Source organism: Dufourea novaeangliae, unplaced genomic scaffold (assembly GCF_001272555.1).
Source record: "Dufourea novaeangliae isolate 0120121106 unplaced genomic scaffold, ASM127255v1 scaffold75, whole genome shotgun sequence".
Taxonomy (NCBI): Eukaryota; Metazoa; Arthropoda; class Insecta; order Hymenoptera; family Halictidae; genus Dufourea; species Dufourea novaeangliae.
In genome coordinates, this window is record NW_015373946.1 from 169746 (window position 1) to 189801 (window position 20056).

General features: G+C 48.1%; 1 protein-coding gene across 2 annotated transcripts in view; it reads right to left on the bottom strand.

The window, feature by feature from the left end:
• Positions 1 to 20056, bottom strand: part of LOC107186042 (ecdysone-induced protein 74EF) — a 115552-nt gene that overhangs the window by 15001 nt on the left and 80495 nt on the right. Inside the window, exons 4-6 of one of the 2 annotated variants that reach the window (XM_015573838.1) lie at positions 18233 to 18490; positions 15485 to 15652; positions 14565 to 14801 (exon numbers count right to left, since the gene is read on the bottom strand). In XM_015573838.1, the coding sequence (XP_015429324.1) occupies positions 14565 to 14801; positions 15485 to 15652; positions 18233 to 18490 (663 nt within the window). Of the gene's footprint in view, positions 1 to 14564; positions 14805 to 15484; positions 15653 to 18232; positions 18491 to 20056 lie in introns of both variants that reach the window. The other variant, XM_015573837.1, reaches the window with a different exon arrangement.

Here is a 20056-nt window from a genome sequence, read left to right on the forward strand (position 1 = left end):
GGCACGAAAGAAGGAAGGACGTTGTCACACATAAAAGATCGTACGCTACGGATCCAGGGAGACGAGGGGAACAGGACGGAGAAGAAACGCTCGATGACGTCGGCGGCGGCGGCGGCAGCGACGAGTGCAACCGAGGAGGAGACGCGGCGTTGTTTCATGGTGCACATACATCCGTGGAGGAATGACGAGAGTGAGAGGGACGAAACGATCATACCATTCCCAGTGGAGAGAGACGGAAGAACAGGCCCGAGAGAGAGAGAGAGAGAGAGAGAGAGAGAGAGAGAGAGAGAGAGAGAGAGAGAGAGAGAGAAAGGCAGCAACGCGCAACGTGGAGAGAGAAACCGATGCCCGTGTGGGGCGGAGAGTGTCGGCAGAGGGTCAATGGAGGGAAGGAAAGAGAGGCGCGGCGAGGAGAACGAGAGAGAGAAAGAGAGATGGAGGAAGAGAGAGAAAGGAGAGACAGACGGGGTGAATTGCCGACGACAAGGTCACCGTCTATACCTCCTCGCTAAAACCGCCCGATACGTGCCTTCGGCGTTATACCACTCGCGTGGTACTCTAGCTGCAGCTCTTTTCCCTCTTCCTCCCCCCACCCCCCTGTCGTCTCCGCCGTTCCTTCTCGTTCTGCGTCCCCGTTCAACCCTGTTCGTCTTTCCTCCTCTCGCTAGCTGTTCCCTCGATGGAGAAGCGTGGTTGCGACGAGCTTCTAGTGGGCTCTGTGTGTGCGTGCATGTGCATCGGTGCTAAGGCTCGGTGCACGTGTACGCACGCGGCGGGCGTGCGTGAACGGCTAGTATGTATAATAGGAACAAGGAAAGTGATCCTCATGACGCGGCGGCGGAAGAACCTCCGACTGCCCTGTACGGCAAACGGAAATTTCGCAGCAGGAAAAAATATTTGCATTGTCGTCGTGGCCAGGAGCCACTGGAGACTTCACGGGAAATGTTCTTGTACAGTGATTGGCAAGAATTTTCGGGGACTGACCTAAAAGACGTGCATGGACGATCTCGACGACTATTCCCATCGATAATTCTTCAAGGGCCAAAAACGGAGTATGTATAACGGCGGAGCTATCTCGACGCATCTGAATCAGATGATCGCCCTTCTCCTCGCTGTTTGATAACGACCAACGCTCTTATCGAGGGGTGGGAGGGGGAGGGCAGTACTCTAGGCGCAATATTCCTCATGATCACAGAGATCGCGATCGCTTGATTCTCGACTGGTACGAACGCGACGAAACCAGGCGATTCGGGTGTAATTATTGTCGGAAGAGGTCGAAAATATCCGTGAGACACGGTGAACCGGTTGGAGGGGGCGGCCGAAAGGTTAAGAGACAAGCGAATCGGCCGTTGATAGCGGTCACGTCGAAACTACGGAGGGAAGAAGGGAGGGGGCGGGGCGTAACAGCGGGGTCCAGAGAGGAGGGGACAGAGAGGCCTTGACGAGGCATCGTCTATTCGTCGTTTAACAACGTGTCCCCCCTTCTTCCACGCGTTCCCCGCCCCCCCTCCCAGCCCCCCGCTACGTCCTTTGCTCCGATTAATTTTATCGTCGGTAACATCATCGAGGCGCATCGCAAATATTTTCCCCGCGGATTTAACTCGTACGTAGAGACAGAGAAAGAAGGAGAGAGTGAGAGAGAGGGAGAACACGTGAACACACGAAGAGAGTGTTCCACCATCGGTGGTAATCGATTCGGCTCACCGTCTCGCCGATAAGCCGGATCAGCCGGCGATGACTTTTACGCGCGCGCTGGTACCAGCCACACCGACCGAGAAAGAGGAAGAGAGAGGTCTGTTCGGTTGAGAACCGTCTGGTGCAACAGCGCTATGCATTTTTGCCGACGGCGGCGGCGTTGCATACACACGAGAACGCAATCGTGTGTGCGCACACACTCAAGAGAGCCATCGCGCGCGCTCGTGCAGCGTCTCTATACACGTTTACGCTGGGAGACACATGCACACACGCTGACTCCGTTGCACATAGAAAGAAACCCGGGTCTGATAATATGTACACTGCAAATATACAATACTACCTACAATACATACATCGGTAGGGGCAGAGACCCAGGAAGGACGCTCGCTGCGAGGCTTGGCTGGCTGGCCGGCTGCCTGCCTGCCTGATCGCCAGAGCCTTTCCTCTGCCTATCTGTAAACTCGTGTCTCGTTTCCTCTTCTTTCTTTTCCTTTACTTCTTTTTCCCCACCCCCTTCCACTCTTTCTTTCCGTCTCGGTTTCTCGGCTCTTCCCCTTTCCTCTATATATTCTTTTTCTTCCTAACCGATTCCCCGTCGTGTTTCTCGCCTACCTATATAAAAGGTAGGGGGGGGGCACGATGCCCGAAAATCGAATGACGCAAAATATCGCGCCACTTCCGGACGCGACCATGCACAAATCTTAAGAGGAGACGTATAGGTATGCGTGAAGAGCAATGGGGAGAGAGGGGGAGACGTGTTTCGTATTCGAGGCTCGCGGAGCGACGTTTACCGAGTGACACGGTGATTTTTCGGGGCCCATTTCTGGTACCAAGTGTAGAGGAAGGAGGGAGAGTGTCTTCCGTGTGTGATTCCAAATGCGATAACCCTCTAATCGTGAAGTCTGGGTCGTACTCGACCCTGGTCGTAGTTCTTCTTGTGCTATCCCCACTCTATTTTTCTATTCTTTTCTATTGTACTCGTTTGAAAATATTTCTTACTATTTAGTTAAATATTTAATACCTATATTATTAATATGTTATTATAATTTAATTATTGTTCCTTATTATATGAATAAACTAAAATACGAATTCGAGATAATAACTTTTTTTTACCTGTCCTGACCCCACTTTACCAAGTACGACCTCGAAACCCACTTTACCCAATCCGAGGGTTAACAACGAACGAGTGAGTGTTCAACGAGGAACACGGTGTTTTTGCGAGCGATTCATTGCGTAAACCCCCGTTAACTTCTCACCAATTAATTAATCTATCCTACCCCTCCCCCACGACTCAACAGCGTGAAGATTCTCTGGCAAGGAACAATTCACCTCGGCGTAACGTTCCCTATGCGGTATATCGTAAGGAATTCCACGACGGTGTGGTTCAGTTCTCGTTCATGAATATTCAATGGCGCCAGTTCGTGCTATTTATAAACGACTATGCACTTATTATTGGATCCGCGGATATTCGTAACGAAACTCCCCGGTGTGTGTCGGTTCCGATTACGGGGAGCATCCACGTGAAACGTTACTGGGGTCAAACGAGAATCCATATACATACATATACATTCTGCATATGCTACAAATCGACTGATTATCATTCGACTACCTTGTCTAACGTTGCTGTTCCCCAGAGATGGGCAAATTCATTATCTAAATAAATACTGGTTGAATACTAAATAAAAAACGAAGAAAAAAAGGTATTTCGTCATTTCCAATTGTTAAACGTGATAATTTTTAGTACGAAAATTGACGGAATGGTATATAGCCTGGGCCGAGGACCGTAGCGGAGTTAACGTCTATTTCAAGCGATGCCTGATAAGTGGAAGCAGGCACACCTGGGGATATACTCGTTGACGAGCACGAAGAACAGAGTCCGCAGAAACGGCGAAACGCAGAGAGCGAAAGTGTTAAACCGTAAAGTGCATTCACACCGTGGTAGCACGTGACAGTTACGTGAGTGGCGGTCGGTGCTGATTAATGTCCTCCACGGGCGAGCTCCGGAAGCGTAGACGGTGTCGGATTTTATTGTGGGCCAAGACACACGAAGACGAGAACGGAGCTTTATATAAGCTGCAAGGGAAGCAGGAAATAACGTGTTCGTCGCGAATTCGACACGGATTTCCAAAGGGGGGGACTAATCGACACCCGAGGGGGTTACCGTATTACAGTCTCCGTTCCCTCCAATATTTTCCTGCTTTTTCTTCGTTTACGAAGAGGGGAATAGCAGAATTGGGGATAATTTAATTCGAATAATACATAGGGTCAAAAGCAGCAGTAAATAAAAGCGTAACCTATAAACAGTTAATAAGATTAAATAATTGTTTCCTAACTGTCGAAGTCATTCGAGAAGAAGTATCAACATTATTATAAAAATTAAAATGTCCACACTTAGAAATCACGTAGGTGCGTGTTCCTAATCTATCATTCGAAATTCTTTATCCAGATAATAAATATGCCCATCTGTGCGGTCGAGATTAATTTCCAAATCGGGCTGCAAGAATTTCCCGCGGAGATTCCCTTGAATCAAGCCACGCATTAGTAGATTCTCGCGTTATCTTCCCGCGGAAATATCGAGTTTCGAAGGATGCAAAGATAGAAAGAGAGAGAGAGAGAGAGAGAGAGAGAGAGAGAGAGAGAGAGAGAGCGGTACGACGTGGCATGGAGGAGAGTGGTATGCGAACGGAAAAGGCGATTCTCGCTCGGTACTAGGCCAGGAAGTAGACCGGCGCGCACACCCCTTCCTAGTCGACCTAGACCTACACCTAGACCTAGCCTAGCTGAGCGCGAGTGAGCGTGGTGTTGAGCTCCTTTTGTTTTTGCTCGACTCCTTTGTGGCACCTGCTTCCACAAGCGTGCGTGCGCGCGCGCGCGCTTGGCTATGCTCTCTCTAGCCTGCCTGCTGGTTGGATAGCGCCAGAGAGACTTTTCCTCTCTTCGCGGTGTGAAACGAGGTGAACAGGGGGCCCCCCCAGTTAAGGAAACGGGGCACTTTCGCGGTTCGTGTTACAACCAAGAAAGTGGGGATGGGCGGAGTGGGACGACCGGACGACGACGGGTTTACGATACCGATATCTTGGCGGGCTTTATGTTAATTCGACACGTCTGGAATTTGTTTAGTTACACGTAATAACACGCTCTGCTCGACTCTGCTCCCACTGTCACTCTGCTCTCGGCGACAGCGTATTTTACCAACAATCGACGACACACGCGCAAGCTGAACACACACAAAGCTCTTGTGCACCACCCTCTGGTGAACGTTTAACGATGCAACAATGCGTTCGAACATAGAATCCACGGGGGGAAGGGAGTGCTGTATGTGGGTGATGATTGAAGGTACATACGTCTTCTGGCATCGGGAATTAGTCATAAATAATCGGGGTAATTGTTGCACGAACTTTAATTCACGAGATATCACAAGGCAGAAGGGACAATGAGGGGGGATCGAGTCGCGAATAGGAAACAGCGAGTGACCATGTACACGGTACAGACGTCGTAACGTATATAACCATACACGCCCCGCCTAGTCGACCTAGACCTAGACCTAGTGTGTGTCTTCGCTCAGAAATCACTCTGCATCGCGTTTCGTTCTTTTATTTTTACACAGTGCTGTTCACCGCTACGCGCCGGGGCCCTGGTTACGCAACCCCAGTCGGTGAGACACAGCCTGATCCCTCTCGGCCATCGTCGAACACGAAACATCTCTCATTCTCTTTCTCGCTATTCATTCAATCCACCGTGATTTGTTCTTTCCGTCGATGTCATCCCTGTCGTTCCAGTTTCAAATATACACATGATTTCTATCTCAATACCCGTTTCCATCGCGTCATATAATTTACGAGATCGAAAATATCGCGAACGATGTCTCGGGGACAGACACTCTTCGAACGCTACGCAAGATTTTTCTCGATCACGATAAATAAACGATGATAGCACGATCGATACCCTTGTGGATCATACCGTAGGTGGGAGGACGACGACAACACGTTGTCACACAGACGGTGAGAGGATTACACTCGCGACACCGGATGAGATCGTGGATAAGGTTGTTCGACCCCGGTCTGAGAAATATCTCAATGTACCACCAGAGAGACCGGTTTCCAAGTCGTCGATATGATAACGACACGCCAGCTGTGTGCAAGTCTTGCTTCATTTACATCGCATGCCCCGTATGCAAAACGATGTTTTCGCGTCGCGTCTTAATCACGAAAATTCATCCCCCCTCTGGCAACGGCTGCGGCTGGACAAATTGACACGAGAGTAAATTGCCGCACGCGTGTCGGTTCGGTGACGCATGTAGACACGACCCAGCCGGGGATCCTACAAATTTCACGATTTAGGAACGATACAAACGTGGAGAACGAATATTTTCAGTCATCTTGTGATTCCTGGGATCCGAAATTCGTAGAATTGTGAATTTTTCAAACCAAAACCATTGGGATCGTGATTTTAACGCGGATCTTTCCTCACGGTCGAGCGACTTCGCAAACGGTTGTGTTATTTCGACGTCGATCGCGGGCCTCGGTGTAGGTACGTTCTATTTTTTCTTCGATTTCTCCGATACCGCTCGAGCACTCTTTCAGGGGTCTGGCGATCTTTTAAAAATATCCGACGAGTACTTGATCTAGGGCAACCAGGACATCCTCGATCTCCCCGGGTGGCTCGGTTCCCAAACATGCGCAGTTTTCGAGCATTTTTTTCTCCCTCTCCCTCTCTCTCGTGTTTCGTCGTCGGGCTGCCAAAAAATTCGCAACTCGGCGCAGCGAAATTCATTTTCGAATCACATGATCGGTTCCGGGAAACCGTGCGTGTGTGTGTGGTGCTCGACACACGCACATACACAGTTTCCAACACGTTGAACCGTGGCACCGACACACATGCATACAAGCTTTAAATAACCTCTGGCTGTTTTCAAAAAATGGCTCGCTGACCGAGGTACAGAAGAAAAAAAAAACGCCGACGAGCGTGATATTAACGTATGATAATCGATTCCGGGCCAGTTACCGATCGTGTTAATTGATATTCGTGAAATATAATGAAAAAAAAGAAAAACTTGGCCCTCACCTTGACACGACGAAGGAATGCCACGTTGTTGTCGCGCAAAACGACCTGGCGCAACCGTTTTAACATATCTCGACCGATTACACATGATCCCCGCGGTTTACACAACTTGTGACGACACGCGTATACATAGTACAGTAAATCGTTTATTAACGCTCGCGACGCGGGACCGCTTTGGAGCAGTTATCGCAGAGGAACACGATTTCTACATTTCATCGTACAGGGATAAAACTGGCCAAGTGACGAAGGGTTGAGCCCGATCGGTATTTAATCGGTTCGCGCCTGGGCAGAGCCTTGTAACGCTTTATTCGTCCTCAGGCATTAAAATGTGTGCCACGTTCGCGCGCTGGCTCTGCCAGACCGACGTCGACCCGCGAAACTTTCGTTCCCGGCGTGCCTGAAGGGTCTTTCACACACATATACACATACGTACACGTTACTTCGCGCCTCGAACAGTTCGAATCGCGGCTCGATGATGATCCATTACGAGAATAGCCGCGATGCGAACGCTATTCCTCGCGGTGTTTCTATTCCGGTCGTACGGTGGCGCCTACTATCGAGGAACACTCCCGTTCCGCGGGCTCGACCTCGATTAATGTGTATATTAGAGATTGATTCGCCCTCTTTTCCCGCTTTCACCTGTTTTCTTACGAGTTTCGGAAACGATTACTGTCGGAAGTCCCCCCCTCCACTTGTCGAATGGCTTTCATCGTACGCTCGATTAGAATGGGATAATGATTGTACCATGATTTATCGTCCCCCCTTTTGTTGGAACCATAAATGTGAAAATTTTCACTTTTTTACCCCCGAGTAGTTAAAGGTGTGCGTTGAATACCGTCTCTTGTTTTCAATCTTGAGCCAATAATACGATGTACGTTGCGTAACAAGGGTGATTAATAACTGCGAATGTTCATGCACATTTGTAGCATCTGTTAACCCTTAACAACCCAGTAGTGTCCGACGGATCAATTCCTAGAATTGATCGAATCACACATTCATAGTTCTAGCATACGAGAGTGTGATACCTACACGGGCGTGGGCAATGCTTCCAGCCGATAGAACCTTTCGATTAAACTGCATTATACAATTATAGAGACGATACAATTACAGGAGCGATACTTTCCCACAGGAAACAAGACCCTACGTAGCATCCTCCTCGCTGGACCGGTTCCGTTCGCGAGAACGCACACAGTCACTCTCTCTCTAGGATCTATTTCCGATGTTTATTTGGTACGCCGTTCTAGATCGTGCGCGAGTCGAGTGTGGACGACGAACGGATGATCTGGTTTGGCAAAATCGCGGAAAAATCGCGGTTGCCCACTTGGCAAACGTGCGAAAGTTCGAAGCACGACGGTAAGCGTGTCTGATACGGATTTCAGAATACAGTAAATTCTCGATAACTGCTCGGAAGGATCTCTACGTTAAAACTTCTGCTTCATCTCCGCCATTGTCGGCGCCCACGCCGGAAATTCGTGAAGTGATTGGAATGATCGAAAAATTCGATACCGAAAACATGTAAAATATCGTTTAAAGAAATAAACAGTGGATTTAACACACTCTGACTCTGAAGTTCATATACACATATATATATTCAATTCCCGATTATAATATTTTCTTCGTTTTCGATACTCTAGAACGCGCAACAGGTAAGGTAAATTACGCCGATCTCTGCTGGCCCAAATACACGGGCGGGCGGTAACCACCGTGGACTGTAACGCAATCTCGTAACCGATCGCTCGATCACCAAGACTGGGTCCTGGTCTCTGTGGGGCCCTTCGAGAGAGCAGGTTGAATTTTCCACCGGCCGAGTTCACCACCTCTCCCTCCCTCTCCCTTACTCCTTCTCCTTCCTCACCGGCCACCGCAATGGGAACACGGTCGGGTCTGGTGGGGTGCCCCGCAAAAGGTTACCAAATCGGTATGGCGTAACATTTTGCTTATTCACGTTCGATTATACAATCCGGCACACTTTTACTCCGAGACGGTCTGCCCGAACTGTGTGCCCACCGTTCGCGGTGGTGTCACCTCCGCCTCCTTTCTGCCTTCGTGCAGATATCTCTTTACCGATTTCTTTCCATCGATCCGGTCCTCTCCAATCTGGCCAACGATTGGTTACGTCTTCGAACCGTTCCCAGCTGCTTCGTACCCCAAATTGAATAATTCACGGTCTTCTTTCGCGAATGGTCAACACCATGGAGAGATTTCAGGCCACGATATTTTCATGTACTGTGATTTTTCGCCGGTGTGCATTACCACGATTCGATTCGAATTTCTCTCTACCCAGCTGCTCGTCCCAGTTACACGCAATTAATATGTTTTCTCGATCGTCCGTAAATATCGTATATTTTCGCTACGAAGGACTTCAACTTCCACTTCGATTTCGACGTGGTTTATGTAAGATAGTATACAGGTTTCTAATGGATTAGACTTTTGATGTTCATGTAAATGTACACTTTTGGACACTAATATAGATTAAAAGAATATCAAAATTGCACAGAAATTTGTCTTCCATACTATAGGTTTTAATATGTTAATAATACTGTATACTTTTGAACACTCTAGGAGCCTTCGAACACTCATCGATTATTTACCGTACCATCATCTTATAAAACCCTATTAAAAATCGAAGTCGAATAATTGAAGTTCTTCTTTCCTCGGTTAGCCGACGAGACAGCGCAAAAAACTTTCTTCCCCCCCCCCCCTGGTCGTGGTTTTTCATCCGCGGAGAGACGGTGTATCGCGTGGAACGAGGTTAAACGTCGTAGAGCCACGGGGCTTCGGGAACACTTTCAATCAGGGAAAGTCTGCCGTGCTTAGCCCGCGATTCACGGTGTCCGTCTTATTGTCGGTTAACCGGAGGCGGAACTGTCGATGGGCGCGGATCAACGAGCAAAAACCTGGTCTCTAGGTACTCCGTTTCCGGCCCCTCCTCCGCTCCATCCCCTCCCGATTCGTGTTTTCCCTGATAATTGATAACCCGGTAGCGAATTTCTCTCGCGTAGAAGAGGGCTTTTCACTTCGTGCCTGGTTGGTTTCAGGTGACGCTCGGTGAATGCGTATGCACGTATAATGCACGCGGTGATTCGTTCGCATCGATAGCTCTGCAACCTTGGCGGCGATCCAATTCGAGCACGGGGGAGGGGGAAAATCACACGGCGGGCCAGGTGTGTCCACGGGCGAAATCAGCTGTCCCGTTCCGATCGAACGCGATCGGAAAGACGAACACACACACACACAGGGAGTGATTAACTAATTTCTTTACTTTCGTATCGAAATAGAAGCTTCGAAAGATCTAGGGAAAATGTATCGTTACAACATATCAATCATTGTTATAAGTCGTTCCGGCTTGTTTGGTAATTCTAGTGTTGAATATCGTTGGAAAATTTGTAAGCACTACAATTTAAAACAAGACCAGCAGCTTCGCTGAACTAAACGCATATGTGTTCGACGATTTATGACTTAAAAAGCAAAATGAAACGTGTCTGACTACGCACGGCCTTTTTCACTGCGGCAATCAACGTGTTAACGTACGTCAGCCTGCACCGGGAACAATTGACCCATTCGCGTCGTACTGATAACCAGTACTTGCACAAACTTATTACGGCGTGGAAATCCTATGAGGAGTTCGGCTAATGGGTTAAGGCAACAATCACACCAAGGGTATTCAACCCCTCGCCTTACACGATTTCTTCGACGACTTCGCTCGCCGCAGTTACGTTATTTTTAATACTAGGCTCATAAGTAAAATGTAAAATGAAAAGTTAAATTATATATTAAATGCAGCAAAACCGTGTTCCGCAGTCCAGTTACAAGGCAACGGGGTTAAATGTGATTCGTCGATTAGCTCTGAAGGTACTTAACCACAAGACGAATGGGTTAAAAATTGCGCGTTTTAAAAAACGTTTTACCCACCACGAGACGAACCCTCCGGACCGACCGTCGTTTCCATTTCCCCGTGAACACACGATTTTTCGCCTGGATATACATATATATGTATATACAGAATGGGAAATAAGACGAAATAGGAATCACGTTTGCACACGGTACAGGAATACATATACTATCGATCTGAACAGGACCAACCGTTCGTGTTGTTATCGATACTCGGTCCCCCGGTTCGGGACACAATTGTCCTTTTCCTTTGATTTTCTAGATCGTTCTCCGGTATAAGATCGTCCGTCATCATAGTTTTTCAGTGCAACTTTTGCAGCGCAGCGATCCCAAAAAGACAGTTCTATTCGCGAACGACCACTTATCCCAAGCGATCCATTCGTCGTTGCGCAACAAAGACGTTATTAGTACTAAGACAAAAGGGACGAGGACGCCGTTAGCTGAATATTCGTCTCGCGATCTCGTTAAATGGGACGTCCGCGATAAAGCCCACGACGCCGGTAGAAAGAGGGGCATACATACACGTACAGATACACACACACACACACGCATCAGATACACGTGTACGAAGAGCAAGAAGATCGGTGGTGAAGATCAGTAGGTACAGGCGGATCGCGAGTCGATCCTATCGACGTAGCAGCGAACACGCGGCAGGAAGCGAATCTGGGCCGTCGAATCAGGGAAAAGTAAGTGGGTCAAGAGAACGAATCGCTCGGCCGGTGTCGGCGTCGGTTGCGACTTCTGCCGACTACGCGACTACACGGTGGAGTGACGACACAGCTCGATGCACACACAGGTATATATACACAATCAAAACTGCATCATCAACGACGACGAACGCGTGCATCTCTCTTTCAGTCCTTTCACTTTGCATCTGCACGTTGCTGCGTACCGCGGGGGGAAGTCATGCTGCTGCTTCACCCGTGGGTTGCCTTCACCCCCCCCCCCTCCTCGTTCTTGAGTCCGCGCGGTTTTTCAACGTCTTTGTCCCACCACGACCGAACTAGACGAACGTTTCCTGCCTGGCATATGCCGACAGTTACGTGGAAATTGAGCACGAGCTTGGCTTGACCGATATATTTCTAGCGGGGCAGCAGAACCGAGCGCCGCTTTTAATTGGACCCTGTTCCACCGTGAACCGTATCGTCCGCAATTAAATGCCTCACGTTCTACCCATCGACTCGCTTCGGATTTTCGAGCTTTCCTCCTTGAGGTAGAGATTCATATTGTTATGTATGTTTGTTGGGATGTACTACGTTCTAGGTTGAAATTGGTGAACTACCCTGAATCACCTGTGTCCCAGGTCCTAGGTCAAAGTGTGTAGGGTAGCCTGAATCATCTGAATCTTAGGTTAAAGTAGTATCCTGATTGATTAGCTAACAAGAGAACTTGGCTACCACGACAATTCTGATCCCCACTACTGAAGGTATCCGCGCAGAAAATTCGGCCCGAAGTGCAGTTCAGAAGTGACACAACAATTCATTAATTGAAGAAATCGTATACCTCCGCGATGACTGCTCTAAAGTAGTCCCGAGTTTCGAGCGTTAATCGAAGAGTAACTGTACTTAACACTAGAATTACCGAGCCAAAATCATTTGTCAGTACCTTCTTATAACAATACGAGCTTTTATTTCAGTATGGCAAAAACCAGTGAATGTTATAAATTTGTAAGTTTCGCAAATTTTGTCACGTTTATCGAAATAGACACACGTTTATCGTCGGTAATTCTAGTGTTAAAGCCGTGTTATCTCTCCGAACCGTCGACGGCATATCGAACGCGGAAAGCGTTTTCTTTCACGCGTACGATTTCTACACGTCAGTTCGCGTGTCTCACAGGCTTCCTCGTTAACACCGTGGATTGGTCGATCGATATCGAACAATAGCATAAGGATGACCGTGCTGGTAGTAAAGAACAGCAACGCATATCGAATTAAAAACGGGACAGGTCTGTCCTACAGCACGTGAAAACTTCTCCGTTGTGTCTCGTCGAATATCCGTATCGACTTTCGAAATCGAGGAAACACCCGATCGTATTAAAAACTCTCGAACTGTTTTGGGCACGAATGAAACACGACGGACCATCCCGAGACGGACGTACGATCGATCCGATTCTTCTCTTGGGAATGCTGTCTCGCCGCTCCGTAATCGACGACAAGTGAAATTACGTAACGACTGCCCCGATTTACCCAACCTGACCCCACGGGGAGACTTTTTCTCTCAGACTCGAAAATTGAATCGGGTCGTGTACGCTTGTACGACGTTGCGTCACGAATCTTTCGAACTCAGGCGTACCAGTTTCGGGAAATTACACCTCGATGTACACTTTTACCTGTCATAAATTACGAAACAAAGCAACAAATTGGGCACTTTGTAACAAACTTTCTTTCATCATTTCTGGATTTTACGATTGGTTAAATTCTATTTCTGTTACAAATTCACGAAATTTCTTTATCGAAAATGAAACTTTCTCTTCAAATGTCGACCATTACGATAAAGAAAAAACAATATTTTAAAATATCTATGACTAATATCATCGTAATCCAGAAACACAAATAACAGATGCTCACAAAAATTGTTTGTTTCGTAATTTTCGTCGGTAAGCGTAGATTCAGGATCGCGTCGAGGTGATCTGTGTCCGGTTGGTTCGAGGCGATCGTAACGATGTCGGGGAACACGGAGGGGTTCCAACGTCACTCGACTAATTTCCATACGATTTTCCGGAAAAACAATCGGTTTCGCATCGCAGCTCTTCCGTGTCCGACTTTCCATCGTATGCGCGCCCGCACAGGTATCTTTAGCCGAGCAAGCGCGAACCGTGACGCACGGAAAGCAGCCAGCGGCGGCCGTCTATACCGGCGCGCCGACCTTGGTCGCGGCGACCGACATGATTTTCCAGAATTTCAAGCGAAATTTAAAATTTCAATTTCTTTCCCCCTCTGGCTGCAACAATGTCGCAGCACATCTAACCCGTACACGGTGGGACACCTTTTTCATGCGGCGATTCGTAATTCAGGGACGAGAAGATACACAGGGAGACCTTGCCTCGTGTATGATCGCATCGGTTGCCGGTTCCGCGTGCTATTCGCGTGTAGGTACAGTGAGGGACAAAAGTGTGCACCCTTTAAAATGAAACAACTTTTTTAAGATTTGTCCAAATGACTCGAGTTCTTTTGTGAAGTTAAAGACATTAGTTTACTAAATGATGCGTAAACAAAAATTGAAAAAGTTTTAAAGAACGATCTTAACTATTTTCTTCGTGATTTGGAACAATTGTAGTAAATTGTTGTAAACTAATTTTACAGAAGAACTCAACTTTAAAAAAGTATTTAAAGGGTATACGAATACTTTTGTCCCCCACTGTACATATACACGTACGTATTTATTAGCATTTCCCGTGAGTGTGGAAAGGTTCGTGGAAAAGTTCGAGCCGACGTCCGATTAACTTCTCCGTTGTCCACGTCTCCTTTTCCGATACGCAACCGTCACACACTGGGTCAATTTGACCCGAGCCAGTATTCTATCGGTCAATTAAAAAAAACTTCGTTGTATTACAAGTCGCGAAAAATTTCAAGATAAACGTTTCTCTTCAGAAAAGAGTTTCGCGTGAAATCATCAGTTCCCTCGATGGACGTTCGAAGTGAACTGAACGATAAGTACACTGAATCCCGGTTATTTGGGGCACGTTTGCGCTTCGGCTCGATTAAACGATTGTATCAATTATGCAAAGTATCTCACAAATGAATGCAGTACATTCTATCGTTCGAGCTCTGTCCCAAATAAAAAAACAGTTGCTCCGATCAAGTGGCCCAAATAAACGGTATCAGCTGTAATTTCCATGGATAGATCGGCTCGAACTTATATCGCAGGGACTGTAGGGCAGGGAAAGATTAGAAAATCTGAAGTTTCGTTCGACTTACGTGTAGGTGGCTGACGGTAATGCAAGTGCTGTAGACTCTGCGTCTGATGGTGGTGATGATGGTGGGGCGGTCCCATTGTCGGGCCCATCGGGTGGTTCCCGTGCTGATGGTGGGGCGAGCTCCCTCTGTGCGGATGGTACTGGGATGGATGATGCTGATGAGGATGATAGGAGGGCGGCAGGAAGCCCGCCGTCGACGGATAAACGCCGGGACTGTGACAGGCTGACCTGCCGAGCGCTGCTGTCGGACATTCACCAAAAAGACGTTCGATAAGAAAAGACGTTTGTGTCGGTGGCGCTGTACTCCCCCCACCCCCCATGCTTGCTTAGAAACGTCGTTGGGCGAATCGATAACCGTGTCGGGATCGTTGTCCAATGGTGCTCGCGATTTTCGACGTTTCCAAGCGTTCAATTTTGCAAAACCGTTTCCACTGGGAGGAATTGAGGATCAAGAGATTCGTCAATGATTCAACGGTGAGAGGGGAACACGATTTCGGTGTTTGTTCGGGATGGGCGAATTTGGAACAGGATCGGCGAACCGTCCGTCATGGAATTATGACGTCTGTATTTAGCCCAGAGGTGTTCGTCTGCGGGTCGTCTAGGGGTAACACCGTCTGGGCTCGATTCAGCTCTATTAGCGATTAACCCCTTTAACTTATTTCGTAATTATGAAACTGAATATCTTATTTTGAAGTTGAAAGTATCGGTATTAAACCAACCACAGAATTTCATGCACTTTTAACAGTTTTAACCCTCGGATTGTGTCTGAGATGCGATAGTAATAGTAATTGTATTAGTGTAATAGTAATTAATAGGGTAACAGTTATAACACCGGAATGCAATAATGGGAGTTAAAGAGGTTTAACGAGCCGCCTCCCGTTTAATCGAAGGGAACACGTGTATATATGGATTCTCGCTTACCTGACGACAAATGAGAGTGATGGGACGCCAGGCTCGGTTGCAGGGACGTGTTAGGGTTCAGCCTGGCCTTCAGCAAGAGATTCGCGTCCTCGTTACCGCCTGAGGACGTGCTGGACTCGACGTCGCTGACTCCGCTGTCCGCGGGGCTAGCTGGCAGTGATCCGCTTCCTGTTCGTGCCGTGCAACAAAAAGAGAAAAACATCCGATTGGTAATTGGCGTCATGGGGATCGAACGTCGGGACAGAAAACTCGGTCGTCGTGCACACGACGATCTCGTGACGATTCCGAAACGATTTTCCGTTCTGTCACCCCTTCTCCTCTATTCGACTCTGAATTACACACGTGTTCAGTTTCGCACTAAACTGTACACATAGTTTTCGTGGGTTCCGATATTTTTATATTTTACATTTTAATATTTAATATTTTATAGACACACAACGTACAGCGTTCGTTCTATCCGCCGATCAAAAATGATCATCGGTTACTGGAATACGAAATTAAAATCACCACCGTATGTGATAACTGAAAAAAAAAAAACGGCGTGAAGTTCGCATACCAGAAGGAGGGTCTCGAATTTCCACGCGTTTCAACGATGGACCCAAAGAGAGATAGAGGGAGAGAGACAAAGATACACAGACTCATTCCGCTCGGTTTCTCCGGGTCTCTTTGTGCTACCCGAGCGATTTAGATACTCTTCTCCGAGGTGGTCCGTAGACGTTCCCGTCCAGGGCTCCTTCGACCGTCGAGAGGAGCTCGCTCGTTCGCTTTATCGAGCACCAGACACCGCCGAACGTGTTTTCGCGTGCGCCGTCAATTAAAGGCATCTTTATGCAACGGGCGAAGGTCATCCGGTCATTGGGTATGCATATCGGTGGTGCTTCCCACGGTCTCTTTCTCTCCCTCTTCCCGTCACTCCTTCTCTCTCTCTGTCTCTTTTTCTATCTCTGTTCATCGATGAAAGAAAAGACAGAGATAGATAGGGAGAGAAAGCTAACCGTCTGAAACCAGTCCTAAAAGGTCCAGGCGTTCTGGTCCCGTATTTCGTTTCCTCTTGTCGATCTCACCACCGCCACCGCCGCTATCATTGTCGTCTTTTCCGACCTGTATCGATCCCAGAGTGTTGCGTAAAATGGAAAAAGACGGTCTGTTGTGTCTCCGTAGACCCAGTGAGTTGGTCACTATTTTATTCGAATAATACGTACTGAAAAGTACAGTAAATCCTCGACGAATGTTCCAAGGCTCCTCCGCACTGACAAGTGGAATGTCCCAATTCTATTCGTTATTCGAAACTCTTTATTTAAACAATGAATTTGCCCATCTCTGCGTGGACCTGGCCCCTCCGATGCAAGTCGGTCCCGATTCCCGAATTCTCGCCACGTAGCGACAGTAGCTTTATGCAACCAGCCGATTATTTCGGTAATCGACCTCCCTCAGACGGAACGTAGAGCTGCTGCTGCTACTTTGCTCTCTCTCTCTCTCTCTCTCTCTCTCCCCTGCTTTCTTTGAATTGGATCGTTCGCGAAACAGAGACACAGACAGCTCTCTCCCCCGGTGCGTGGTGCTTACGCAAGAAACTTTTGCAGAAAGGTTTCGGAGGGGATCGCTATGACCCGATCTCATCGCTTTCCACGATGTGGTTCCTCGGTTGTTTTCTGTTCTGTTTTTTTTTTTTTTCGTTTCTTTATTTCCCTTTCTTCGGGTGAGCCACTCGGTGGATCGAAATCACACACGTTGAGTGGCAGTAAACGGCGGGGAATTAAAACTGAACAAGACGAGACAGTCGAGAGGGAACAAAAGGCTCATCCTCTATGCAGGATTCATGCCCTTAGATAGCTACTTGTTGTGGATCCTACCGTGGAGTCAAGTATTCCGCAATTTTTGCATAAGCAAATTTTTTCTGAATGGTATACATTGAGGGACCCCCCCAGGTTGCTTGTTCCTGGGTGTGATCCGGTTGAAGAGCAATCAAGGGAGCTTCTCGATCAAGGGTTTCGATCGCGTCGAGACGTAAAATTGTGGACTCGAAACTCGATATATTTAACCGGCTCACTGCATCTTTTTTATGTGTTGTACAACAAAATTTCCAGTACTCGCGGAAACATTGTTTTTCTAATGTCAGAATCGAAGTCGAAATCAAATTTTAACAGCTCAAACGGTGAAAAAGATCATCACATCAACTTATTATTAAACACGGAAGATTAATTGTTGCGTTAAAGCGCGACCGTCCGAGATATATCCAACAGGAGATTTGCCCCAGGCTTGCCCGTGAAAACTCCGTCGATCGAGAGAGGAAAGTCTGCAAACGTTTCAGCCACGCCGGAAGTGATTTCCCGTCCGGCTGTTTACCGACCCCCGTCTCCGTCGTCGTCGATGTCGCTTCGTAAATATTGTTATTGGCCTGACCGTCGAACGGAAAATCGATCGGTTTGGACACGCGATAAAACTCGCTCGTAGAAACCTACTCGCGTATGAACCTTAAACCCTCCGTTGTCACACTGGGTCTAATTAATTTAAAATTTGAAACTTTCAATGTTCATTACTTCACCATAAAGATACAATTTAAACTGTTCATTTCGGAATATTTCCGACTCAATTCGACGAATAGTTTTTAATAAACCAACCGATCGAATCTTGCCTTGATGTGACAACAGGGGGTTAAAGGGATCAGGAACAACTTTAGTTGGATACTTGGAACGGAAACGAAGGAAGAGAGAACTTTCGAACTCTTGTTGACTACTGTTCACTGACCTGGTGTACTCGTCGTCGCGATAGTGGCAGTGGTGTAGGGCGGTTGGCCCATTTGAGCGTGGCCGGGCAAATGGCGGCCGTATCCGTTCTGCACCCCGAGACCGTGTTGCTGGGGATGCTGGGACAGAATACCGTGCAACAGACGTGTACCCGTCGTGGTCGTCGTGGTACCTGTCGATCCTGGTTCCGCTTTCACGCTCGCGAGGCCCAGTTGCTCCTTGTCGCTACCATCGTGCGGCTGGACCTCCCTGGTGTCCACTGTAATCACACAAGGAACAAGGAAAAACGGTTAGCCTCGTTTCGTTCGGATGAAATCTCGATCTTGTCGATAGCCCCCACCTGGGATACATAGTTTCTACCCTGTTTGCCTATTTTTCTCACTCCACTAGAATACTGGGGAATAACTGATTCTGGTAGAAGACCCTTTATGTCTATTTCTCTATTTAGGAGTGGTTACTCGCCTGGACAGCCGACCTTCTCCACGTTCACGAGAAGAAATCGAATCGTCGGGTGCCCAGAAACGGTAGAAACTCGACAGAGTGGGATCGTATCTCGACGATAGACGCGCATCAAGAACGCTTGGGAGGAAGTACATACGGTGTAGAATAAAAAAAAAGAGACCGACGTGTTCTCGCTCGCTCGCTCTCGAAAGGGGGATATAACACGGCGGCAGCGGTTGCGGAGAGGAAGTGAAAGCCGGTGTGTCTCTCCTTGACCCACTGCAACGTTTCTACCTTCCTTTCAGGCAACGGCGAACCTCGCCGGCTTCATTAAGCAATTTCTCGTGGCGACGACGGGGCATGGAAAAATCCGCCACGATGCTGGAAAATCGACGTATCGCTTGGGATGCTGCTGCGAGGCTAGCCGCCGTAACGGGAGACCGCTTTCTTCGTTAATACCTCTGCCCCACACACACGACCTGACACCGCCTCTACCCTTTTCCCCTTCCTCGACAGACGATCAGTCGTTTCACTTCGCGCAAGAAGTGTGTCGACCGCTTTTTTTTTTTTTATCCACGCCGTTTACTTTTCGGCGCCCACACACACACACACGTACGTACGGTTAAACGATCGAGCCACATCGGGGGGGTTGTGCAATCGGATGATGGGGTCCACAATATATTTCGCGCTCCAGACGAGTCTGGCTGGGCTTGTCTCGTGAGAAAGTCGCCGTCCGATGACGAAACACCGGGACACCGAGAGAAAGAGAGAACGAACGACCCACCGGAGCGATTTCCTTGTTTCGTGTCAGACCGTTCAGGTGGCGAGGTATATCGGAGACCTTTAACAAGGGAAGCAGCCCAACTGTCCGACTTCGATTTTAACGGGGATTTTCGTAAGATCAGAAAAATTCCTTAGAAATTTCCTGTAGCTTAGAATCGGCGTGTCAATTAAGAAATGTTGTGCGCAGGCGTACGCGACGTGATGGGAGAGCGAATTTGTGTGCTCGAAAATACGTGTGAAGGGGAAATGCCTCGCGTGGCAATATGTGAATTGAATCGGTAATTATGACCACGTAAATCGAGCCCACGAGGGTGCGTTTAGCTGCAAACGATCGGTTTCTTCTCGAGCCGTATACATATACGATCGAGGGGAACAGATGCGAGGTTCTGAGACGCGCGCTCCGCGGAGGAAGAGAAAGACTAGGGCGGTGGGGGTTGCACGCGAGAACGAACAAAGGGGAAAAAAATAGAAGAGGCGAAAGGAAGGTCGGAGGGAAGAATAATGAGAGAAGTCACGGAGAGCGAAACGAGCCTCCACCAGTGTCCGTGCTGGTACTTTTTCAGGAACGGCAGACTGGCCGTTGTTGCGTCTGACGTAAGCC